We start from the raw sequence: 27,521 nt of genomic DNA on the forward strand, positions 1-27,521 counted from the left end.
CTTTCTTATTTCCTGGGTTTCTAATAATACCTAATGTGAATGATAAAATTTTCTTCATAAGTTATTGAATTTGATTGCTGGAATTCCTCACTTTTTGAAACATTAAAAACAAGCGGTTATCGTAAGGAAAGTATCTTTTGTATACTCGCCGAGTCTCTCTGTATTTTGTGTATGTCCAATATACACAATCTATCTAGGACCTATCTATAGCCTCGTGGCGAAATGACTAGAACAAATCACTTTAACTTAACGTTAGCGTATAACATACTTAACTGTACACCGAAGAATTATTTGTCAAAATTATTACAATCAAAAAATTAAAAAATAAATAAAAGTTCCATAATTTAAAAAAAAATAATTTTATGGCCTGGTAACGAGACCTTTAAGCGATTTCCATAAATAATCTAACTAGAAGATTCTAGAACGAGCATTAACTCGCCCATTTGTCAAAATTTGACAGATGACATGATGTCTGACTTAACATCTGTCAATATGTCAAAATAGTCGCCAGAACTTAATATGTACTCACAAATTCTGACGGTCTAAAGATCTTTGCAATTAATTTACAAATATAATAACTTTGACAAATATTAACATCTTATTGTTCATACATACTTAAACCTAGCGATTGATTAAATCAAAACGTGATACACGGACTAGCAAATATTCTATTAATAGCTTTTTAAAATCTTAGGCGAATTGGGTTGGGGTCCATGATCCCTCGATAATTCTAGGTTATGCATCAAATAACATTATTTATAATACGGAACGGCACTATTGAATGCTTGACGTGAAACAGTTTTCAAAAAACTCAGCAATTTTTTCATTAAACTATTTAACGAAGTATTAATCAATGATCAACCGATTAGCTCATACATACAATCTTGGTTGACAACTTGCATAGAAATTATATAAAATTTGTCTAGTAGTAGTACCTCAATGGGAAATAGTAGTTTGAAAGAGGTTTTACTAAGAGTGAAAAGGCCGAACGTTTTAAATCATCGTAAAATAACTAAACAGGTTAAGCAGTTTCTTTTGGCAGTTCAATTTAGAAAGGATTCTTGGACTAAGATTCCAAATTATGAATGATATGATGACTAAATCTCCCTGGAATCATACAAAAGCTTTAATAAGATACTACTTACATTAAAGCAGGTATATTACAGATGCCTTTGTCTGTGTACTCGACGATAAAAACATCAAAGGAAATGAAATCGTCAAGTAAACAAACTAAATCTAACTAGTTAATGCTCTTGGTCCGAAGACTCCACGTTTTCACTCTGCGCAAACTTAAGGAACACTTGCTCCAATGTCGTCTGACTGAAACTATATTCCACTATGTTCAGCCGTTCTTTAGCTGAAAAAAAAAACTTTTTAAAGCGTTAACGTAATATAATTACTTGTAAATATTGTACCAGTTCTTGTAAGGCCGACAACTGGGCCGTCTGGCCATATGAGTGTCTTTGGGTGGCGGTATCACTTAGCCTTAGGTGAACCTCCTGCCCTACCCTGTTATATAAAAATCTCATGATTTCGCTGTCAACGTTACGTAATTTTATATGTACGTCAGTTTGTTGGTCTTAATTTTGTGATCCAAAAAAAAGTTGATTTATCTTTGAACCGGATTGGGAAATCATAAATTTCACCCAGTTTTGTTGAGTTAAGTCACTCCTATGATGGAAGAGTCAGATTTGTAGTAAATTTAACGTGAACTAAATCCGTTTTTGATTCAGCGCCAGGTCTCCACTCTGAATGTAGTAAATTTAATGTTTTTTTTGATATACTGGAGAGTCTTGGTTAGAACTTGTTTTTAGAACAGTTTTGTTCGGTTCATAATTTTTTTTATTTACGTAATATTTTATATAAATTATCACTGAAGTGTTTGAGATATTGTTAGTAACCTAGAAAAATTAGACCATCTTTTAAATTATTTATCTAAATTTCTTGCGCAAAAATTACTTTTATTTAAAGTTTACTACGAAGTTTCTTCGTATTTAAGAGAAAAGTCATACCTTCCTCAATCTGCTGGAAGCAGGCGGCGAGACTAGAGACAGATCGCTGAGGAACGGAGAAGACGAGTCGTTCTGCGAAACTCTCTTCTAGAACTGCTGCAGGAAACAGCTGCACCACCAAAGCTATCGCCATCTCCAGGCCAGCACCGCCGCTAGATTCCGTGCTAGTGTAAGGTAAATTTCAATATTTTCTTTATAGATATGGCTTTATGAATTGACTTGACTTGCTTGCTAGTTTGATGTCCTATACTTTATCTATTATTGTATTTAAAAATGATGTTTATTTGACGGACTATGTGAGGACTACTAAAATAGCTAGGGGAAAAAAAGTATCATGATCTATATGTGAAGAGCGTTTAATGCTAAGCCTCACCGTTGATGATGAAGCCTGGCGGGAGGTGCATTGCTAACGAGTGGTGTGTGTATATTCACGTCAACAGCTTCCGGTTCCACTTCCGCTTCCGCTTCCGCCGTCACTGATCCTCCACCTGAACCTCCTACAAATGTGAAACTGTAAGTAACTAATGAATATATATATATATATAAGGTATCTTATATACTTGTTACTTAGTTACGAGTACAATAACAAATAGGTGATATAGATAATTTACTAATATCTAGTACCTAGCTTACCTTCATCAGCCTCTTCTAATGATGGAGAGTTATCACCGGATCTCAACGGTGATGGTGACATTGATATATCCGATTCCATCATCTAGAAATATACAAAATCAGACTTAGTAGAAGTATTATCGGTATGGACATAAAATATGTCAAAGTATGGACTAAAAATGATGACTTATATCATTTATGATATAATATTTAGTGTGTCTTCTTTACGCACTGCCAAGGCCCGAGCACCCTTGGCACAACTACGGCCTGTATGGCAAGTCACGGATCTTGATGCGTCGAATCAATGTTAAAATATTCGAATCCAACTTCAAATATGTGCTGCTTTAACGTTGACGAAGACATCACACAGACTCCATGTCTTCGTCAACCACTCTCTTCGGTATAGTCTAGGGTATCTACTGGACCGGGAAGATCTTTAACGAGCAACTTTGGGAGTGCTGCTGAGAAACTCCGATTTCCCAGCAGATTCCAAAGAAAAAAGAAGAGATTCCAATCATATCCTCAAGCGGGCGCTTGATTAGAAACCGCAAGAACGCAAGCGTTGCCGACCCAAGCAAACTTGGCGGCGTACAGTTGCAGATGAGGTATAGAGTCGGAAAGATATGGAGCGAGGTGAAATACGAGGCTCAACACTGATGGAGATTGTAGTTGCCCTCTGCCCCATCTAGGGGTTATAGGACATTAAGTCAAGTAATAGTAATAACGAAATAAATTTGGGAATTGGACCACCATATGTAACTAATTTGTTTTTATAATATAATAAAAATTAAGATTTTACCACTTTAAATTGACAAGCGGCGGACGTGGTCTTAATTTAAAAAAACATCCAATTGTAAATTTAAACCATTTTCTTCTTCCGAATTTTCTTGTACACACAAAAAGTTTCAACATAATCAGTGTAGACATTTAAGAGTGTAATTACAATCACGCGAACTGTATGTAAAAATGTAATGTATGTAAATATTGCAAATAGGGTGTCCATGGGCGGCGGTATCACTTAACATCAGGTGAGCCTCCTGCCCGTTTGCCCCCTGTTCTATAAAAAAAAAAAATATTGCATTTACATTTTATTTCTAAATAAATAAAATGCATTAATTGTCAATATTTCAAACAGTTTAAATTTTTTCAGAAATTCCAATAACATTTCAAGATCAATGTTAGCCAAATCAATTCAGCCACTATCTTATATTTAGCGCAACGAACGAACATTTTAGTTTATGATATTATAAAATCAAAAACCAATAATTACCGTCTGTTTGTGATTAGGATGTCCGATCTTCATTTCCAGTGTGTACCCGGCGCCATATAGATTCTTCAAGTGTTGAGTCGATCCAACGCATCTGTTGATTTCATAATGTAATGAATTTAAGATTACTTGTTATTATTTTACAAATTTATTATTTAAATCACGTTTATTTTTAAATAATATTTATATTCAATTTACAAGCTACTTTATTTTGATGATTGTACTTGATTCACGATGTAACGAATTTATGATGATATGTTATTACTTTACAATTTTATTATGTTTATAATTAATAGTTATAATTTACAGTATAGATTATTTGATGATTGTATTTGTTTAATATGTTTTACTCGATGTAAGTTAGTTGATTGACTCGATACCGACAGTGACAAACATAATGAAGGGTAGTCTTGATACGATCTAAAATAAGTGAGGTTATTCGGACCGATCCGCTTGACGAAGACGGACGTTAAATTGTAAGCTGTGTGGTTGTTTAAGGATAAGAAGTGTTGGAAATATACTTAGTTATTGTTGTAACAAAGCAGGCGTTTATTATTATACACCGAGAATCGAATAGAGAGAATTTATCTCAATTCAGAAGTGGCATAAGACCCAATCTAAGTCTAGAAAACAATAACACCACAAATAATGACTCGCAAAGCCACAACTAAAGATATTGAAATGAGACTGAAACAGGCTTTGTTGGAGCAGAAGAAATTGCAGGATCTCAATAATAGATTGCTGCAAGAACGCGAGGACAGTGAACGGGAATTCAGAATATTGTTAGGAAAAACAGTGAACTTAAATGTGAACTATCTGAAATACATATGAAATATTCAGATATTGTGGATCAGTGTGTGCATTTACAGGATTGACTCTTATAAACAGTGCTATGATACTCAGGAACAGGCTTTGAATTGCACCAGTGACTTGGAATTAACTTTGTCAGAGGCACATAAAACTGTCCAAATACTTGAAAATAAGGTTGCCATAGAAGCTAATGCCTCTCAGAGCTTGTTCAGTAAGTTAAAAAGCTGTGATCCAGGTATTGTAAATGAACTATGTAACAATATTGATCTGTGGGTGCAATAAGTCATACCCAATCGGTTCCCTATTCACAAGTAGGAAAAGAATTTAAAAAAATTATGTCCGGCTTAGTAAATTTATTAAAAAAAAACCAACAAATTAATTAAAAGGAAAAATTATTTGAAACATCACTTATTACTAAGACAACAACATACATTATTAAAACAGAAATGGAAAACTTGTAAAGAAAATGTAATTGAAAGTCAATGTTCATATGTGAGCATAAGCGTAAACAATTAAATATTAAAATTAATCAACTGGAGCAATGTATAAATAATAATGTCATAATCATCATGTCATGTTAAAAAAAAATAGATTACCAAGTATCTGCAAGGCATGACATCATTGATTTATGTAATTATAGTACTGAGAGGTATGCATCTCTCACCAGTAAGCATTGTAATTGTGCTGTTGAGCAAGGTAATAAGTTAATTTATAATGACCAAGTTCCTTCACAGCTGAATAGAGATAATTCATCACCAAAGTCCCACGTGCCAGAGTTTTATCCTACAAGCAGTTCAAACACTCAAAGAAATAATAATACCTACATATTTTCAGATAGGTTAGGCCTTAGGGCATGGGCTGGGACAGTTACTGGGGTATGAGTTACCTCAAAATGTCATTATTTGTTTACCTGGAATGTCTTACCAAGGGATTGTAGATAAAATATTAAATTATCATTGTGTAGGTAGCAGCTCTTAATTAATATTATTGTGTGTTGACAGTATGGGGAATAAAAAAAAACCCACATTACTCAAACAATCACTAACTTTTGGAGTTTGGCAGAAAAAAAAATGTAAAATAACACTGTGTTCTTTCTATATGCAAGATTATAAATTTAATCGACAGATTTATAATTTAAATCAATTTATGCACCATCTGACATGTCTTCATAGTGACGTATTTTTTTATATTTTGATTGAAACAAGTTTCTTATTAAACTACTAAATACTAAATTTACACTGACCAAAGATATACATTGTATCTTTCTTATAAAATAAAAAAAGAACAAATTGCTAAGCTGTTATAGCATATAATTTTAAAGAAACTGTCAAATTGATAAAGAAATATGATTGTGATTATAATAAAAAGGTATCCGTGACACATAGTAAAACTGCCACGAAAAATGTACTTTTTACAAATTTAAACTAGGACCTAAGACAAAAGCCAAGCCAGTTTTATTAAGAATTGTTTATCAAAATGTACAAGGTTTGGCTGGCAATTAATTAGAATTAGAACTGTTTACAAAAAGTCGCGAAATTGAAGTTATTTACATGACAGAACATTAGCTAAGAAGTTATGAAACTGTTGTCATTGACAACTTCCAATTGTGTATGTATATTATATGTATACTATTCGTGGAGGTTCATTAATATTAGTAAATAGTAGTGTCAAATACACAGATCGTAAGGATATTGTAAGTCTATCAATTGAATGTGTTATTGAATTATCTTGTGTAGAACTGGAGAATTATGTTATAGTATGCGTGTACAGGCCCCCTTCCGGGGATTACTACAAATTTGAGTCAGTAATGGAAGATGTATATTTACGGAGACCTTAACCTAAACATACTTGAAAGTACTTCAGTAAGCACTAGATTTATTTCAATTTTTAAATGTTTGAATTTTGTAAACCAATTCTCTGAACCAACTAGAATCACCTCCCATTCAGCGACTTGTTTAGATAACATATTTTTGAGTGACAAATGTGTTTCTAAATCAGTAATAACAAACCTTACTTCTGACCATTGTGGTCTGATAGTTGGCTTCTCTGATAAAATATTAGATTAAGGCAAGCACGTTAAATATCAACCCTTCACAAAAAGTCGCATTGAAAGTTTTAGGCATAACGTTAATTCCAAGGTTTGTGCTGTGTTGTTAGATTACTCAATTCTAAATAATTCGGAGAGTCAATGCAAAAGATTTTTTTTAAATGTTATTCAAAATGAGTTTGATTTAGTTTACCCATTAGACTGCAAAGTGCAACAAAAATATCAAGTTTGATGACTGGGCCACGAGTGGTATTTATAAGAGTAGGAATAGGCTATATGAATTATATGCATTCAAAAAAAATATAATCACAACGCAGTGTTTATAAAATATGTCAGAAATTATTCCAAAACTTTTAGAAAAGTCTGTAAATATAAAAAGGCCTTGCATATACGTAAGAAAATTAAGAATTCAAGTAATAAAATTAAAACTACTTGGAATATAGTTATATAGTTTATATAGTTTATAGAGAAACTGGAAAACCTTAAATCCCTTAATAATTCATTATTTTTAAAGGTAGATGATAAGAAGCTCAGAGATTGCGGATATTTTTGAAGATTTTTTTTTTCTTCACAAACACCTATAATTACGTTACACAGTTAATGTCTATCTAGAAGATGAAAACGCTTGGAAATAGTTCTAATTATATTGTTATAATTTGTTTTGTAATCTTGGAAGTGTTGTGAACATGTATGTAATGGTGAATGTGGTAAATCACAGAACAGATTTGTATTTAATTTTTTTTACTTATGTAACTTAAATGACGTTGTAGTTTATGACATTTTCCTTTGAATTATTGTATGTAGATAGAGGGAGGGTAAAACTTGCTGAGTTTCTTGCCCGTTCTCCTTAGAACAAGGCCTCCTCTTAGTTTGGCGAACGAATGGCATAGTTTTGCTCTTTCGCGAATTTTGTAAACGTTTTTGATATTCATAAGCATACCCTAAGTCGTATCTAAATTGAATAAATAAATTTTGATTTGAGTTAGAGGCTATGTGTGCCTACAATAGCAAGCCATATGTGCTTATTAGTTAGAGGTTATGTGTGCCTACAATAGGAAACCAAGTGTAATTTAGCTACTAGAAGCTATGTATGCCTATCGAGCCACGTGCGCTTAGTCGTTAGAGGTTATGTGTACCTACAATAGGAAGCCAAGTGTGCTTCAGCTACTAGGGGCTATGTATGCCTATCGAGCCATGTGTGCTTAGTCGTGAGAGGTTATGTGTACCTACAATAGGAAGCCAAGTGTGCTTCAGCTACGAGGGGCTATGTATGCCTATCGAGCCATGTGTGCTCAGTTGTTAGAGGTTATGTGTGCCTACAATAGGAAGCCAAGTGTGCTTCAGCTACTAGAGGCTATGTATGCCTATCGAGCCATGTGTGCTCAGTTGTTAGAGGTTATGTGTGCCTACAATAGGAAGCCAAGTGTGCTTCAGCTACTAGAGGCTATGTATGCCTATCGAGCCATGTGTGCTTTAGATACTCGAGGCTATGTATGTCTCTGTGAGCGTGTAGTATGTTGGAGTAGAGGTCATGTGTACCTAGAAGAAGAAAAACGTGCTGAAATAAGAAGTTAAGTATGCCTATAGAATACTTCGTGCCCCTTAGGGCGCTTCAACGTTAAAGGATCATTATTGTATTTTGTTTTCAGTCAAGGATTAATTTCAAATAAATGAAGTTTATTTCTTTAAATACTTAATTTTGAAATGTTTTAAAAATATCCATATAGTTTCAGTACGTTTAGACAATGAATTGATATACTAACATGATAAAATGATATTTTATTTTTGAGGTATGAATACTGATGAAGCGATGACTCCCGAAGGCTCGCCTACTCGTAATGACGAACTTCAGAGAAAGCGTTCACGATCGTCCTCCAAAGCAGCAACTAAGTCTACAATAGGAAGCCAAGTGTGCTTCAGCTACTAGGGGCTATGTATGCCTATCGAGCCATGTGTGCTCAGTTGTTAGAGGTTATGTGTGCCTACAATAGGAAGCCAAGTGTGCTTCAGCTACTAGAGGCTATGTATGCCTATCGAGCCATGTGTGCTTTAGATACTCGAGGCTATGTATGTCTCTGTGAGCGTGTAGTATGTTGGAGTAGAGGTCATGTGTACCTAGAAGAAGAAAAACGTGCTGAAATAAGAAGTATGAATACTGATGAAGCGATGACTCCCGAAGGCTCGCCTACTCGTAATGACGAACTTCAGAGAAAGCGTTCACGATCGTCCACCAAAGCAGCAACTAAGTCTAAGAGACACAAAAAGTGATCAAAGAAGAAACGCAAGCAGTCTTCCAGCTTCTTCCCCCAACGTCCAAAATAAGAAAATAATAGCCGAATGTAATGAATAATTGATAAAAACCAAATGTATAGATACGTTACAATTAGGTCACATGAAACTAAAATATTTTGTTAGTGTACTTATTTGAATTTATAAAAGCTTACCATGATTATATGAATGTAATGAATAATTGATAAAAACCAAATGTATAGATACGTTACAATTAGGTCACATGAAACTAAAATATTTTGTTAGTGTACTTATTTGAATTTATAAAAGCTTACCATGATTATATGAATGTAATGAATAATTGATAAAAACCAAATGTATAGATAGGTTACAATTAGGTCACATGAAACTAAAATATTTTGTTAGTGTACTTATTTGAATTTATAAAACCTTACCATGATTATATACCGTGCGTCAGGAGATCGCACGTAGTCGGACGGCCGAATGTAATGAATTTAAGATTACTTGTTATTATTTTACAAATTTATTATTTAAATCACGTTTATTTTTAAATAATATTTATATTCAATTTACAAGCTACTTTATTTTGATGATTGTACTTGATTCACGATGTAACGAATTTATGATGATATGTTATTACTTTACAATTTTATTATGTTTATAATTAATAGTTATAATTTACAGTATAGATTATTTGATGATTGTATTTGTTTAATATGTTTTACTCGATGTAAGTTAGTTGATTGACTCGATACCGACAGTGACAAACATAATGAAGGGTAGTCTTGATACGATCTAAAATAAGTGAGGTTATTCGGACCGATCCGCTTGACGAAGACGGACGTTAAATTGTAAGCTGTGTGGTTGTTTAAGGATAAGAAGTGTTGGAAATATACTTAGTTATTGTTGTAACAAAGCAGGCGTTTATTATTATACACCGAGAATCGAATAGAGAGAATTTATCTCAATAATATAACATTAGCAGAATGTAATTCGGGATTGAATTCGTGAATTAAGTTTTATTATCTATAACGTGGAAACGCTGCCAGCATAAGTACTGCCACATGGATCAAAATTTTTAATTATATTAGGTTTTGATACTATTTATTAATATTCAGACCTATTGCACCGTTATAACCATTCCATTCCATCACAGCGTAAACACAATTTGACGGAAAGAGACGAACGATTATTTTACTTAAAAGAATACAATTATACCGTTTTTTATGGATAAGCAAACATACAGTTTTTACAATTTTCTTAATCAAAAATAAGTATCGCAATACAGGGAATAAATGCTGCCAGTGTTAAATGTACGCAGGGACCAAGTTTTCAAAATTTTTATAATTTTTATTAATTTTAATTGATTTGTTAATACTGTTTATTTGATTGTTATGATTACTAATAAATATTTATATACTGCAAATTTTGATTGTCAGACGATAGTCCATTCACTAATGTCTTAGTAAAATTATTAGTTAAAAGCTTATAAAGTCATTAGTAAAAACATAAAGAGAGTAATTTAACAAATGAAGCAGAATAAAAGTTAACCTCACCGCAAACCTCCTTTGACCATGATTCCGACTCTAGAACATAACGCATCAGCTTCCTCCATGGAATGAGTCGTTAAGATAGCTCCTTTCCCTCCCTAGAAAAATCATTCAAATCTTGTCATAGAAATTGTGACATGAAGATTTTTTTACAAGTTACGGAACGCCTAAAAAGGGCAGTCATGGACAGCCATTTTAGTGTTTATAAATTATTTACCTTATTTAATTTAAAAGTAACTTGTGGCTTTAATGGGTTCCAGAAAAGATGTTTGTCTCTTTGACTATGACTTGAATAAATGCACAATATGAAATAAAAAATCAAGTACATATATTTACGATTGTTTCAATTCGTTCCCTAGTTACTTGAACAAAGTTCCAACCCCACAATTTTCATTAATTTTATTTGGTGACTGCTTCCAAAGATCTTACCTGAAAACTAGCAAGAATTGTGTCCCAGAGGAATCTCTTGCTCCTAGGGTCCATTCCTGTGGACGGTTCATCCAAAAGAACAACCCGAGGGCACCCAACCATAGCCAGAGCGAAAGACAGCTTCCGCCTTGTTCCACCGGAGCATTCGTCTGCGTTCTTATTGGCATGGTCCATTATCTGCAGACCGTTGAGATAAGCGTCCACGATCCTGGGTTGTAAAATAACCATTGTTCACTTTGACAATTGATTAAATTTTACTTAAAGATTAGAAATAAAGTAACAACTCTTGATTTAAAACTAAAAACATTATAATACAATCCATAAAAAACACATTATAGGGAGATAACAAAAATGTTATTATTCCTGTTCGAAGTTAATTTATTTCGAAGTAAATATTTAACGCACTTGAAAAAATTTGATAAAAATTTTGTTAATGTTAGTTTGTGTGCATTGTGAATCATTAAAATGTAAACCCTCTCAATGTTTCCATACTCATTTTATCCTGTCTTCGTGTTACGAATATTTAGTGGCGACTGGCGAGGCATGTACTCAGGGCTATTATTTTAAGTAAAAACTGTGTATATATATATATATACCATACATACAAACGGTTCGGTGGTTTTACACAGTCATCGGCATTGTTACACAGTTTTTACTTAAAATAATAGCCCTGAGTACATGCCTCGCCAGTCGCCACTAAATATTCGTAACACGAAGACAGGATAAAATGAGTATGGAAAGTATATATATATATATAATAAATATATTAAAAAACTGTTTTTCGGTGGAGGACTTTTTTAGTAGCCAAACTTATGAAATAACAGAATTCTACGAAATGAAAAATTATAGTATAATCTACTAGGTACCTATTGAAAATTTATAAACATTCTCCTTTATAACTATTTTTCACATATTAAACATATGACAATTTATTTATATATATATTAATGGCAATTTTAATAGTTTCCTAGCCTTAGAGCCTGCCCCTTACTTGGGTGTATCCGCCTTGCTGATGCCCCTTATAGCAGCATAGCACTCGAGGTGTTCCCTGAGGGTGACGTTCTTCCAAAGTGCATCGTGTTGCGGGCAATACCCAAGAAGCTGGAACGCACTAGAGGCCACTTCATCTACACTTTTACCGCCCAGCATCACCTAGTGTATAAAATATTCTTTATAAGAGAGACACTATGTTTTTACCAAATATTTGTTTTAGGCATAAAATGTATAACCTAGGAAATGTATATAAAACTACTCACAGTTCCACAAGACAGTCGCTCTTCAGCGGTAACGATCCTCATGGTGGTAGTTTTTCCTGCTCCGTTATGCCCAAGCAGCCCGAACACTTCGCCCCCGTGTACCGCCAGCGACAACCGCGCGACAGCAGTGCGTTTCCCGCCATCTCTATCCCCACACCAGGAACCTTCAGAGTTTCTCATTTTATACTCTTTACGGAGATTCTGCAATACGAAATAAGGAGTTAAGATAGTAATGTCAGTAGAATATTTCTGATAATAGGTGTTATATTTCTAACCTAACCTAAATTATTTAGACTATTTACAATATGCTTAATCTACATAGTAACAATAATAATAATTCAAAATTAATAGAAGGCGACTTAATAAAACGTATGGGTACCTACATATGTACATTAAAAATAGAACATTTATCCAAACGCGCCAAAACAAGTATAACTTCAAAAAATCTATAATGTTGACTAGCTAACTTCAGGGTGTCGATTTTTTGTGACGGTGAGCACGCACATTAAAAATAAAAATTTACTCTCATATTTTTTCCCTAACGCGCCAAAAGAAGTATAACTTGGGTCCTTGTGGCAGTGTATAAAGTCTGGCAGCATTTCCTCACTGTACTACGATGCTTATTCGTTAAGCGAGGAAAGCAAGAATATTGTTAATACTGTGTATTTATGTGTTGGAAATGAAAAAAAATATTAGATATACAGTCCGAGTCACTTGAATAGCCTCACCCCTAAATTTTGTAATTTCTGTATAAATATGAACGAATATTATTTTCATAGTAGTATTAGGTAATTGACTTCACGCGCAGTGCATTACGATACAAAACAAAACACGTACGAACCTGCACTGAAAAACCGCGCCCCGCGTCGGTGCGACATTTCGATCGCGTCACATGATTAGCCTCAGTGCTATTCGAACATTACTCGCGTGCGTTTGTTTTGTTTTTTTGGTAGCAATTCTTTATTTAAGCGTCGAATATTACGTATATATGTTTTTCGAAGTCTATGTATTTTTTTCGAAGTGTATATTTCGACTTATTTAGCAAATGACTTACGTGCACCAATAGCGCAGGCACCTGCTGCGCCTGTTTGCTATGAATCTGTTGAAGAATAGAAGCCACTCGACGTCGCTCGCGTCTTACGTCATCATCTTCTCCCACTTCCCCTCCGACTTCAGACTCCGATTCCAAAGATTTGTCTGGGTCTATTTTCTTGCGCTGGATAGGCAAAAATATTATTTGATACAGGCTTGATCCAACTTCCTCTATGTAAATTTGTAACTAGTAACATTGAAGAAAATTAGAGATATTTATATTATGATATAATTTAATATATAGACCGGCTATTGCCAGAAGACGGTCACAACACATTTCGGCTTCTACTCGTGCACTAACTAAAGTCAATACCAGATTTAATCAATACATGTAAAAATATTACCATCGGACAAGTTATCGAATAACAATCAATTAATTAATTAATTTTACAAATGCAAACAGTATGTGGCGCCATCTCTTGACAAAATATTTCTGGATTTGCAAACAAAGATGTATTAATGTTATTACCTTAATGAAATTCTAAATTAAGTTCAAAGTTAACAAGATATTATTAGACTTATTAGACGCCGTGTTAGGCGGAACAAAGTTCGCCGGGTCAGATAATAAATGTTGATTTGGTTTTAATTTTCAATTTAAAGTTTTAATATTCATAGCAATCGCGCAAGTAACTCGTTCTACATTTTGCATTAATTCAGTAGAATTTTGCTGTTTATCCGTACACGCTGTACTTAAATGAAAGTCCAATATTGTTGGTTCCGCATGGTTTTGCTGCAAAAGCTATCTGAACCTTCCTTACCGGACATATTCGTCCACCAGACTTCAGCCGATCTGCAGCCAGCAGTGCGGCACCACATAGTGGAACATGAAACACCATGGCCCCTATGAGTACCCACACTTCTGCTGTGAAGTAGCTGGACAACGCTGGCACGGGGCACAACCCACTCAAATTGCACGTGAGGTACACCCTATGTATTAAACACAAGATATATAAATTTATTGAATACTTCATTGCATTTTTTGAAAGTACCCTCACTTTTGTGTTATTATTTTAGTAATATTATTCTATAAAGCACCATTAGATTTGAGGTCCGGCATCTTTTAAATGGAGTTATTACAACCCCATTTCTGTGTTTTTTTTTGCGATAATTTTTGACATAAGCAGATAAGACTGCTCGATTGAAATTCTTTACAAATATTGTTTCGCCTTACAATATGAAAAGCAGTGATTATAAATATAAGCATTATTCGATTACATATTATAATATTATATTTTAACTTGTTATGTACTCACCTATCAACGTAATAGATGATAGCATAAGGTATGTACATGACATCTAAGAAGCTGAACACAGTGTGAAGGTAGAAAGCAATTTCACTTCCTGAAAACGAAAAAGTGAATATAAGGAGTGGATTTACGGCAGCTTTCACAGTATAATTCATAATTTTAATATAGATCTGACGTTACGCAAATGGACCAAATTTGAGTCTAATTGCGGAAAATGAGTCCACCTACATACCTACCTATAGATCCGACGAAAGTAGAACTTAAATTACACTATTTGTTAGATTTCTAGAATTCATTTGTTTATTAATGAGTTCTAAAACAATATGTATGCTTAAAATATACAAAAAAAAATAACAAATTTTCAACATTCAAGGGAAAAATTAGACACAAAAAAATCTAACACTAAATAGAAACTTAAACCTCATTAAGAGTTGTTATACACAATATTAATTAGGATTACCATTGTCAATACCGTCTTAAAAATTAAAAATACCATGCACAGAATATTAATATTTTCGGGAACAGCAAACATAAAATTTATTTTAAAAAAATTACCCCATTTAAATGTATCCAAACAAGCGACCATCACAAATGGTATTACTCCAACCCAGGTGGTAATATTGGGCATTATGGATTGTGCCGAATCCATCTTGTCGAAGATGTAAGAGAGACAGGTGTTGAAGAGAATAGCAGAGGGACTGTAGAGCATGAGAAGACCGGTTAACATCGTGATCGCTGAACCGTTGGTTAAACTTGGAATATCGTTTAGGATTACCTAGAAAGTAATATTTTATATTGTCAATTATTTTTCTCACAAATATTTTAAAATTATTAAGCTCAGTAAGCTTATGTAATGTTCAGTAATACCGCCGCCCATAGACATTCACATTGCCAGAGGACTCGCAAGTGCGTCGGCCTTTTAAGAATTGGTACGCTCTTTTATTGAAGAACCCTAAGTCGGATATATGTACCTAAATACAACTGGTTACATATTACTTTTCAAAGCAGTTTTTGCCGCGCATCGCAAACGACGTTTCTGAACTAATATAGGTGGAATTACGTATTCAGCTGGATTTAGTCCGTACATTTCTAAACACTCTACGTGGTAAATGCGGTAAAAAATGCAGAGAGACCCCACATCATCAAACGCCAAGGGATCGGGTCCGGATAAGTATTATGATTGTGTCGTAAGCCCGTAAGCACTTATAGTTAAACCCTATACAGTTGCTCTTTCTGCAAACACTGGAACACTGCCTATCTTTTCCACAATTTCCCAGTTAGGCGCTACCCTTTTTCTTTATTTTCTGTACTCATTTAATAATTTGCGGTTCCATCAACATAAAGAAACGAAAATAAATCCGCTATTAAACACTTATTTATTTATATATTATTACTAGGTAACTATCACCTTCTTATAACGCATGTATAGTTATTTTTATCAACAAGACTGTGTATCTTTAAATATAACACAGATTAAGGACACCAAATTTTATTCATAACACTAAGTGCAATGAGGAATGGTCTGCGACGAGCTGACCAAGAGTATTTTCTTTTTACAAAATTAGTAGAAATAATAATAGAAGAGGTATAAAAAATGAATTAAATACTTACAAGAACGAGTACCCCGATGCTAGTGAGGATCATTATAAAAATGAGAATTGTAAAGTATGTGAGGAAGTACATGCTCATAGATAGTCCGTTCACACGTAACTGATTCTTCGCTTTTATCTGAAAAATAATTATATATGGAGGATACTATTGTATGGGTCGACGACAAGCTTAATTAGCCGTTAAATTAACAGCCCAGTCCTGAATCAGCCATTTGATCAACCAACTAGCCAAATTATTACTAATCACTTCCATTTAGTTCCACTTTCTGCCACCTAATAATAACTAATTTGATGATAATTTCCAAAGTCTAATGAGGAATAGATTAATATATATTTTTTTATTTTAGATGTATAGTTAAAAAACGCTGTTTGGTAAAGGCTAGGTTTGCTGATTGAACGGTATTATTATTATTTTTATTATTATTATTATATATAATGCATTTTTATTTTCTGACATAAATGACTTTATAAATCTAGCTCTAAACCATATAATTTGTAATAGACTTTTACTAGTAATCGTAACGTTTCATATATAAACGCGATAAATAGAAGCGGTCCTAGATGTGAACCTTGTGGTACGCACTCACCTCTCTATCATAAACAATGTCCACCGCCAATGTGACAGGTACCAAAGCAAATATCATTCCCATGAAAATGGCACAGACCACACTGCCTAAATTGAACTCCTCGGGTTGTTCAGTTTGTTGAAATGGATGAGTCAAAACTTCGATAGGCCTAAAACTCTCTATTTGTCCCGCAGCTGACATTAAAACCCTGAAAATATATACTTATGTAGACCACATAAAATCTTAAGAACACATCACAGTCAAACAAATGAACAAAATCCACTTACCTGTAAATACTATTATCCAAAAGATTGACAATAATAGGCAAACTATGCGTATACGTGCTATTGTAGTAGGCCAAGATATTCCCGTAAGGGATCAGACTTTCCTTTAGGCTGTAGGCGCCAAAGTTCTCCATATCCAGAAGACTTGAGAAATTGCCATCAAATAGTCCGATTGGGTATGCACCAAGGCTCTCTAGGGAGGATTTGAAATTTTCTACTGCAGCGAAATCGTCCTGTTCTGTATGTAAGGCGGTAGGGGTTTTATTGAAGTAGGCGTTCGGATCCAATTTTAAAGGCTGCATCCGGAAAAATACTATTTGTCGCGATTTTATGTAGAGACCCAGCGCACAAGAAACTGTAATAAATATGCTAGTTAATTTCAAGTTGTTTTAAAAGTTATAAATTATTCTGTTATTATTAATTTTTTTTTTATATTTTCGGATTTAATTGTATTCGCAAATATAGACAACACGTGTATCGTCATGTAGTCCAAATAATTAAAAATGATGCTAAATAGATTTATTCTTTATTAATTTAATTGGATGGGAACTGTTAACAATAAACATTGATTGCCATGTAAGGTAAATTCAACTTGTCAATAAAACTTAGGTCTTAATTAATATAAAAAATAGTCTAAAAACCAAGGGAAATCTAAAATGAACTTACTGATAGGCATAAAGATCATAACGTAAAGCTTATACGGGTCCCGTATCATTCTCACGGTCCGTATGTACACGAGCGCACAGAACGTACGCCAACACGATGGACTTGTCTTCACGATCTCGCCCAGCGCTTCTACTGATACCGGTATGTCTGGTGTTACCTGAAATCCATACAGATTTTTAAAAAATAACGGGAATTGGAAAATAGAACCAAAAACCTCCAATTAGTTTAGGAATTCAAGTTAAATAATTTTAAAGTTTTTTTCTGGTTTGTTAATAATTAAAAAATATATAACGAACAAGATGTTTTCAGTAGTGTGACTCATAGCATCTACTCGTATATAAAATATTTTTAAGTAAAATTGTTTTTTAATATTTTTAACAGTACCAGTACAATAGGTTTGATAAAGTATTCAATGCAAAGGTATATTACATCTAAACCAAATGTTTCTATGAAAAACTTTCAGTCGTGGTGGCGCGTAACATTAATCATAAACATATTAGATTATTTGTTCGCTGTAAGCTATGTCCGACTCAATAGAGGGCGGTGAGAATGTAAAAAGAAAGACGATTCTTTTTTATTTTTTATATTTACCTCCCCCTGGCTGCAAAAACATACCTTGACGTGTTCAACACCGTGTGTGGTAGAGTGTAGCGCATGTGAGGCAGGTGGGGTGAGAGATGTTGTCTTTTGTTGCTCTTTGTCGTTTAGTTCCTGAGTGTTTAAAATAAATAAGTATATTTCTTTATTATTTTAGAATATAAACTGAGACGAGAACGGCGCTGAAGGAAAAAATACAAAAATCAACGTAAAAAGTAACGAATTTTTCGTATCGTATTTTGGAGATTTATTAAAAGTCTCGAAACGTATTAATGCAATGTTTATCTATTTATACATTATTATAGCATATTTTCTTCTAAGACCGAAACTAAAATATAAACCCTAAATATGTATTAAACATCACTAATATGTGTAAAAACCAAGATCATATACCTGATAACTCAGCGTCTTGCTCTGAAGAGACAGACTTCTGGACAACGCTCGAGCCCGCACCAACTTTACTGAAGACACCCCCTCCACCGATTCAATCTCTTCAGCATTCTCTCCTTCCAGACTTAGAAACACTTCTTCCAACGTCGTCATTGATACTCCGTAACTTGTAATACCTAATATATTAATTTATAATTAGATTAACGATTTGTTGATTTTTACGTCCACTGTATATATGTCGCAGTAAAGTAGTTAAATGAGCGAGTTAATTGAATCTCTAAATAGTTAATTAAAGATCGATATTCAATCAAGTCGCTTAAGTTCCGTAAGACATAGTAATTCTAATTAAAAAAAAATTCTTTATTCAATATAAACACAATGTTGGTTATTTACATACTACGACGTTTCTTATCTTTACGCTTTGGTTAGCGACAGTGGCATAAATCAATGACAATTAAATCTATACTCTATACCAATGATACGATATGGCGGAATAAAAATATATTCTTACCCAGTCGATTTGTCTTCTCCCGAATCTCAGTTTCGATAGCATGGAACAGTGGTGGGAAGAGATGTACCGCGTAATGAGGCAATATGTATGACAACTCCCGGCCATGACGACGCGCCTTCTCCGCCCGCCCGACATGGCCTCGGACTAGACGAGTTATTTGGTTCTCGCGACAGGCGCCTGTTAATTGGTTTATAAAAAATTCAAATAAAAAAATAATTTATTCATATACGTAACATAATGTACACTTATGAACGTCAAAAAAAAGATATATACATTAAATGCTTCTAATTACATTTACTGTTTTCAAATCAAGAGCGTAGAACGGAAGAGAAGAACTGGCAATAAAATCTCCGCCACTCTTTTTGGCTTGTTTAATTGAAAATAGATTCATTATTAAGTATGTCAATTCGTCATTAAAATTTATGGATTTTAAGTAAAATTCTATACCTTAGGATTTCTCGAGCAGTGTCAGAAGAGACCAAATCAAAGCGCTTTTTAGCTTATCCAATAATATCGCGTTAAGTGGGTTTTTTGTACATAATTTCTTAGTTAAATCTTTAAGGTATAATTAATGATAAGTGAAATATTAAGTGTACATTATTACCTATATGAATATTTTAATATCTATTTGTCAAATATGACAATTAATGTTCTATAACGACATTAACTTTAATTTGTTATTTTAATAGAATAAACAAAAATGTAACAAAATTTAAATTACTAAAATATTTTGTTCAAATATTAAATTATTTGAAGTACTCACCATCCAAAACTAGCGTCAAATGATAACCAATACCAAACTTATTCTTCAAAAACAGTGACGTTCCAGCACATCGTACCTGAAATAATTTTGACCGTAAACAAATATTGGAAATTTTATTAAAAAAGCATTCTTATTTCTACAGTCTCCACGAGGCGAGTGTAGATGGTCAATAATTTGGGGCGCGAGTCAAAGGATGCGAGGGAGCGAGGCGAAAGTATCATTTCAGCCAGCATTTAAATATACCGAGAGCGTTAATGATACAGCTTTGACGAATATCAGTAGCGAGGGCCTGGACGAGGCGTCTCGCGAGAGTCTGTCGGGCTTAACTAGAGCATGACTCCCGTATGTCAAAATAAATATTTCCTGTCATATCCGAAATATTTTTTTTTTATTTTTTTTATTGGATCACAAAATTAGGACAAACACATGTCAACATCAACTTACATACGAAAATATAAAAAAAGCGGTGCCGTCCCTAGAACATGTGGACACGACCAGCGAAATTAGGTAAATACAATAAAGTGTCAAAACAAAAAACAAACAAAAATCTAAAAATAATAGCTATAAAGAATTAAAACACTAGAAACAAGAAAAGTAATTATTGGTATTGTGTCCTAATTCTACTCTTAGCTGAGGCCAGCGAACCATGAAAAATGTCAAAACTCTGTGCAATATCATATCTGTGCAGTATCTTATTTATATAAATATGTAAATATAAATAAGATACTGTTTCTTTACCATATATATAAGTTTTGCATCACGACACAAATATGTACTCAATATTTTAAATTTTCGGTTCAAAGGTTTCACCTGTTTTTAACCGACTACAAAAAACCTGAAGGGGAACATTTTCAGATCAGTTCAGTTCTTAGAAGTTATTAAACAATTATATAAAAAAACAGGTAAACTTACCCTCCCCTTGCTAATAACAGCCTTCCGGTCTCCAAGGATGTCAGCTTCATCCATGAAGTGCGTGGTGAGAAGAAGAACCCTTCCCCGTTTGGCTCGCTGCAAGATACGCCACGTCTTTCGACGGGACACAGGATCCACACCAGCAGTTGGCTCATCCAGGATTATTATCTGGTGTGATATAATTACATATATATAGTTCAACACGGAACACCTTGAATAAGTTTTTTTAGTTATTCAGGGTACGTCTCCCTCGTGATTGTAGCCTCAGATTGTAGGTGTCGCTAACACCCAAACCCAATAACCTATCTTAATCTATTTATAAAGATTGCCAATAACCAAGTAAGCAGTGATAGCCATCTGTCGATACAAGCTATCCGTGGTAGGTCGGATCGGTGTATTTGGATAGACCTTTGTATGAAAATGACAGTTCAACTGTGCCCATATCCAATCTTAAGATTGTAAATTACACCACGGTCTGATATTTAATCCACAATTGATAACAATCTGAGATTGTGGATTAAAGATTGTGATAAATTATTGGGTTTGGGCGTAAGTCTATAATACAATATTTTGCCTTTACCGCTCTCACAGTACATTGCAAAGAAATAACTTTTAAAGTTTAAATTTAAACTAAGTGAAACGTTTTTAAACGAAGGCACTAACCTATAAGCGTTTCAGTAACGAAGTCCATAATATCTTCACTTTATTTTTTAAAACTTTAATTACTAACTAACCTTTGGATCTCCGATAAACGCAATGGCGATACTCAGCCTCCTCTTCTGACCACCGGACAAATGTTTTGAGAAAACGTCCATTTGGTCCAATAGGCCCACTTCGGATACCGCCTTGTGGACTTCATCCGAGATTCTTTTACTTGGTATACCCTAAAGAAAAACGTTATTTTTATGTTTTCTTTGCACTTATATTATAATGAGACTATCTGGCTTAGTTCACTTACTTTAACCGCAGCGAAGAACTTTAAATGTTCTTTAACAGATAATAGGTCAAAGAGTACATCTTGTTGAGGGCAGACTCCAGTCATTTGGCGGATTTCATGCATGTCGTTGGGATCCCTAAAAATAAAACCAAATTCATATACTTCTTGCTTAACACGCATTTTTTATTCCAAAGCATTCACAAGTACAATACTAAAACTATATGTAACCCTTACCTATTGACCCTGGGCCACAATGCACAAACCGTGCGGGCCATAATATAAAAAAAAACCCTTACCTAACATCTAATCCATAAACATAAGCCGTGCCCGCTGTGGGTGCAGTTAATCCCGTCAAGATATTAAACAAAGTAGACTTCCCAGCACCATTATGTCCCAATACCGCAGTTATTTGACCTTCATAGATGCTAAGGTCTATCCCGTCTATGGCCTTTATTTCCGGTTTTCGGCAATGTCGGAATGATTTCTGAAGACCGACTATTCGTATCGCTTCTTTGTCTTCGAGTTCCCTGGGGATTTGTTATTAACATTACTACCTACATAATGTAGTAAGTAGTTGGTCGATTTCCAAACGAAAGCAATAAAATTGTACCAAACAATACGCCCATAAATACAAAGGGTATTAAAGACAAAAAAATATGAAAGAATTTATTAAGAAATTAATAGGAGATTCTGAATTGTATTAAAATAGTGTTAGAGGCACTCCTAAAAATTCCTTATGTACACAATTGATATAGTAAATTTAAAAAATACTGTTTAATTACTGAGACAGAATCGGCAGAATTTTCCAAATTCCGGCTGTAAAAAACAACATTCCTATGTTGTTGTTCAGGCACCCTTCATTAAAATTGTTTGCTAATACACCACAATAAACACTACATATCCACAGCTTGATTTGTTCTATTGGGATGATCAATTTAAAATCATCATTGTTAAGTGCCTATCTGGTACATAACCTAAAATAGCGGGTGCCTGGATGAGATCGGTCCTAATCATTAAGATCGCCAGATGCACTCCTTTTCATTTAATTATTTTGATTGTATTTTATTTATGTACGCAACGACGCGTTAATAAATAAATATAATTGTAATTGTAAAATTTATGTTCTCCAAAATTGTCACGCGTTTAGCATAGACAGCTTGTAACATATCATGTATACATTATATATGATGTATTCAATAAATAAGACACTGCATTTTATTTTTCGAAGTTACACAAATAATTTCTTCTCATTTGTTTTAATTTGTTTTTATATTATTTATATATTTAATTTATTAAATATAACTATTATACTCACTTGGGCACAGGTTCAATGTCCTTGTTGTGAGCTGCATCACCATTCGAGTGGAAATGTACTGCCGAAACTCGTCCGCGTCGGCTACCCAGCCAGAAAGAAGGGAGAAGGCAAAACCAGGGCTTCTGCTTGATGCCATATTCACCTAAACGAGGATAAATATACTTAGTTGTTTACCATTCTGTCCAATTCTCATGCGACTTGAAAACCTGACCAGACCTTAATTAGTGGAAAATTTCTAGAAATTTCGAGCTCTAAGCTATTTAAAAAATATGTAAGCTACATATTATTATACTAACTAGGGACGACGGCATCCAGCCAGTAAGCAGCGAAGCCATATAAAACCGTGTCGACGGCCATCATAATGAGACTGCCCCCAAACGGGACCCCTGAGCCAGCACTCCATAGATTGTCCCACGTCACTCCTACGCCTTGCATATCCAGTACTAGGGCCTGTATGTTACAATTGCTATTAAAATCGCGTGTTTATTAACCATGGTCGATTTATTCGGATATTTGTTCTGAGAGATAATATTTAATTATTATGAATACTGCAAAATCTGTAATTAAAAAATTCTAATAACAAAATAAAAAAAAATAAAAAAAAAACAAACAATAACTGATGACATATTATAGATTCACACGTATAATATAGGTATAGTTAAGAGTACTGAAAAATAGTACTCACTTCGGAGCGCTGTAAAACCTTACCTATAGACTTAATGAAAAAATGATGCGAATAAAACTTGTTCCTCAAAAAACGATCTAAAAAAATTTTCAGATATCATTTTTTCGTAAAATGATAAATAAAAAAGTTACATCGAAAAATATAATTTTTTTTCTCGAATTTCTGAAGATTTTCGCTTATAACTTTTTTATTTATGGTTCTACGACAAAAAGTTACTGGACCAAAGTTGTAGAGAATTTAATTTGCATTTTTTTAATCAAATAAAAAGTTTAAGTGATATATCGTAAATACCATTTCAACCCCTATTTTCAAGATGGCGGCCGTGGGACAAAGGTGGCGACCCCACAAACTTGTTTTTAGCTTTACACTGACCCCCCCTATACATCAAAAAAATAAAATTGCGTCCTCTAAAAAACGCAACCCAAATGTAACTTTTCAATGGACTAAAGTAGATGCCGTTGATAGAACATTTAAACGTCGATAAAACCGATTAATTCGACAATTAAGAAAATAATATCTCCAAAGGCTTGGTAACAATTAAAATTACTAAATTAGTTCCACTGATTTTTATTTTAACATAAACATAATTTTAAATTAACACGGGCAGAAAGCTCACCCGAGGTTATAAAAGATATATGTTTATTATGACATATACGATAGAGGTATCATTTATCCACGTCATTAAATTTGTATCGGTAGACTCTACTCATCGGCAAAGAAGACAGAGGGTGTAGGCCGAGAGAAAAAGCCGGCGTAAAAACTTTCGGAGCTCTTTTAAAACATCAAATCATCATACAAAATGACTATTGCAAATGTTAAGTGATAAAGCCCATGTACACTCATATTGCCAGAGCTCTCGCTAGTGCGTTCCTAGCCTTTTAAGAATTGGTACGTTCTATTCTTGAAGGATCGAGAAGAATTATATAACTCACTAGACCAGTTAACAATTGTAATAATGTTATTTTTACCAAAAAATTAAGATTATTGAAAAAAGAGAAACTTTCAGCACCTGTTAAAACAGAAGTAGAAAATATTACGACTAATTTCCCAATTACCTTATCCATCGCAAGAGCATAACAACTGGAACTGATGAGGGACACGAACCAAAAGGCGAGAGAATCCGCGTTCGATACAAACACCTGGATGAAGTACAGTCCACTCATCAGATTTACTGCAAAGCTGCCTAGGATACCAGCAGTCTGGAATAATTTATTAATCCAGTAAATAATATAATATTAGAAAATAGTAATTTGTTACAACGAGAGGATGAAAAAGTACTAGAATAAACTTACCCTAGCTTTGTCGAAGAATGGTGTCAGCATGAATGCAAACGTGATGATGGTGAAACCAAATAACAGCATCAAGAGAAATATAAGGACGTATGACGAATGTTGAAATACCTGGAAAAATACTTATTTTAAGTATTACTCATAGTAGATACCATAACACTCTTCTTAGTAAATTCACAGATAATAAAAACGCCTCAAATTTGCAATTTTAGTATTAAAAACAAACTTGTATTTAGTCTCTTAATCTTTAAAAATAAACAAGATTCTATATATTCACCATTAGTGCATGTAAAAAATATTTATTACTATATGTAAATTAGTCGGTAAATCGTCGTAAATTTTCTTACCTTCAATGTGAACAAGAGGACGGTACTAACGATGGACAGTATTGTAACAAACACTGCGTAAATTAAAAACCAGGATCCCCTGAAAAAAAAAACAACTTAGATGAATGCTATATTCAAGTATGAACAATACCCAGAAAATAATATCATCTTAATTTATCTCAATACATATGTATTTTACGCCTCTTACAACAATCAAAACTAGTGCATTGTATCAAGAGTGTTAAAACTTTGACGATAAATATAGGTAAAAAAATCCTTGTGACAAAGTGACTCGCCTCGACTTCACAAGGGCAACCATAAGCCGTAATATTGAGAAATTAGATACATATACATTCCTTATGATTAATTCTGGATATATAATGAAAAAATATAGCTAAAAAAATAACGTAGCTTTCTATTGGTAGAAGAATTTTCAAAATCGGTTCACTAAAAAGAACATTGGTTAGATCTGAACTTTACCAATTTATATACATCAAATTTCTGAAGATTGACTATCAAAAGAGATTTTTATCCTTACCAATAAACAGAATCCTTTAGGCCCATGATCCTCATTCCTTCTCTGATCTTCTTCTCCTTCTCACCCACTACCAGCATTAGGAGATAGGTGATAAACTGAGATAATGTCATCACCATGTACATGGGCATGATCACTCGAAAGATCACCAGCCAGTCGCCGGTGTGTTGGCGTTTAGGGAATTGGAGTAAGTCTACCCGGGGTGGAAGGAACTCTGTACCTGTATCCAGCTAAAAAATATATTTATGATTGTCTTGTAATTATGCTAACTAAACGTCAGAGCTGGGAGTACAGACGCGGGTGGATATAGTGAAGTAGAAAATTTGTATTTAAAAGATTATGTATGTAATATGTATGTAATTTTCTCTATTTTCTTGAATTTGTAAGATTAGCTTTTTAGTTTTAGTTAGTTATTATAATATATATAGTTACTAATAGATTAAGGTTCTTTATTTTAATATAAATTTATTTTGTTTTTTATATAACTTCTGCACTTCTTGCACCCATCATTTTTTTTTATGTATTTCTATTCTTACTAGGGTTGCCTGGAAGAGATCGCTTGTTAGCGATAAGGCCGCCCGTTGCATCCCTTGTAATTTATATATACTGTGTTATTTGTATTTCTTTAGCAACGAAGTGTAAATAAATAAATAAATAAATAATTGATTTTATCATGTCACAAAAGAATTACCTTAATTTTAACATAATCGATTAATGTCTGCAACGCGAGAAATCCCGTATAATAATACTGAAGAACCGGACATGTGTCTTCTCTATGCATCTCTGAGAGTGGTATCAACTGCCCACCACGAGACCAATCAGTAGACCAGTCTGTGTTGGTTCTATCCCGACATTTGGCTGGTGACGTGGTTAGAATTCTGGTCGATGGTGTGCCTCCGTCTTTGGAGGGGTTAGTTCGGATTGTATACCTGGATAATTTAAAAGTCTATGTGAGAAACTGAATAAATAATACATTTTAACAACTTGCAAGTTAACTTTTCTATATACAAGTAACTTCCTCTGCAATTCTTATTACAATAGTAATTTATCTTCAAAAGGACGTAGAAAACTAGAACCTAAATTTAGATATCCGCACCAGATGGTACCGCAATTTAGTAATCAACGCCTTGGACAATAGATTAATATAACCGTGAAGTTGACACTTCGGCTAACTTTATCTCTAAGTACCAATGTATATAATCTACTGTAGGATTCAAAGTCAATATATCTAATACATTTTTGATATACGGAATTGTACTTTCCGTTTAGTCATCGTTAGTGATCGTCTTCGTATGTTAAGTAATAAGAAATTAGCCATTTGAATTTGATTAAGGGTCTGTTTCACAATGTATGGATAGTCTTATTTATTAATCTGTAGAGCGAATACAATATGAAAAGATACATAATTTAAAGTCTGTACTTTCCTTAAATGGACCTTAGAAAATAAATGTGTCATTTACCAAAATAAGTTCCTTCCAAGTATACTTTTAAAAAGGTCCAGAGAAATAGGATTTTTTTCTTGAAATAAATTTAAAACTTACAAATAACTAAAGCTTATTGATA

At 33.7% G+C, this 27,521-nt stretch overlaps 1 protein-coding gene across 2 annotated transcripts in view; it reads right to left on the minus strand.

The window, feature by feature from the left end:
• Positions 1-353: 353 nt before the first annotated feature.
• LOC110996585 (cholesterol transporter ABCA5) overlaps positions 354-27,521 on the minus strand; it is a 39,259-nt gene continuing 12,091 nt past the window's right edge. Inside the window, exons 5-36 of one of the 2 annotated variants that reach the window (XM_045634449.1) lie at positions 26,650-26,887; positions 25,962-26,188; positions 25,445-25,523; positions 25,101-25,208; positions 24,864-25,007; positions 23,420-23,573; positions 23,124-23,265; positions 22,105-22,335; positions 21,830-21,944; positions 21,606-21,755; positions 20,872-21,039; positions 19,960-20,035; positions 19,197-19,373; positions 18,689-18,861; positions 18,314-18,409; positions 17,699-17,855; positions 17,036-17,387; positions 16,770-16,956; positions 16,184-16,300; positions 15,128-15,347; positions 14,579-14,666; positions 14,084-14,252; positions 13,288-13,449; positions 12,234-12,434; positions 11,969-12,129; positions 10,978-11,185; positions 10,555-10,646; positions 3,895-3,985; positions 2,646-2,727; positions 2,386-2,509; positions 2,013-2,164; positions 354-1,357 (exon numbers count right to left, since the gene is read on the minus strand). In XM_045634449.1, the coding sequence (XP_045490405.1) occupies positions 1,245-1,357; positions 2,013-2,164; positions 2,386-2,509; positions 2,646-2,727; positions 3,895-3,985; positions 10,555-10,646; positions 10,978-11,185; positions 11,969-12,129; positions 12,234-12,434; positions 13,288-13,449; positions 14,084-14,252; positions 14,579-14,666; positions 15,128-15,347; positions 16,184-16,300; positions 16,770-16,956; positions 17,036-17,387; positions 17,699-17,855; positions 18,314-18,409; positions 18,689-18,861; positions 19,197-19,373; positions 19,960-20,035; positions 20,872-21,039; positions 21,606-21,755; positions 21,830-21,944; positions 22,105-22,335; positions 23,124-23,265; positions 23,420-23,573; positions 24,864-25,007; positions 25,101-25,208; positions 25,445-25,523; positions 25,962-26,188; positions 26,650-26,887 (4,954 nt within the window). In that variant the 3' untranslated portion in view covers positions 354-1,244. Of the gene's footprint in view, positions 1,358-2,012; positions 2,177-2,385; positions 2,510-2,645; positions 2,728-3,894; positions 3,986-10,554; positions 10,647-10,977; positions 11,186-11,968; positions 12,130-12,233; positions 12,435-13,287; positions 13,450-14,083; positions 14,253-14,578; positions 14,667-15,127; positions 15,348-16,183; positions 16,301-16,769; positions 16,957-17,035; positions 17,388-17,698; positions 17,856-18,313; positions 18,410-18,688; positions 18,862-19,196; positions 19,374-19,959; positions 20,036-20,871; positions 21,040-21,605; positions 21,756-21,829; positions 21,945-22,104; positions 22,336-23,123; positions 23,266-23,419; positions 23,574-24,863; positions 25,008-25,100; positions 25,209-25,444; positions 25,524-25,961; positions 26,189-26,649; positions 26,888-27,521 lie in introns of both variants that reach the window. The other variant, XM_045634448.1, reaches the window with a different exon arrangement.

Source organism: Pieris rapae, chromosome 3 (assembly GCF_905147795.1).
Source record: "Pieris rapae chromosome 3, ilPieRapa1.1, whole genome shotgun sequence".
Lineage (NCBI taxonomy): Eukaryota > Metazoa > Arthropoda > Insecta > Lepidoptera > Pieridae > Pieris > Pieris rapae.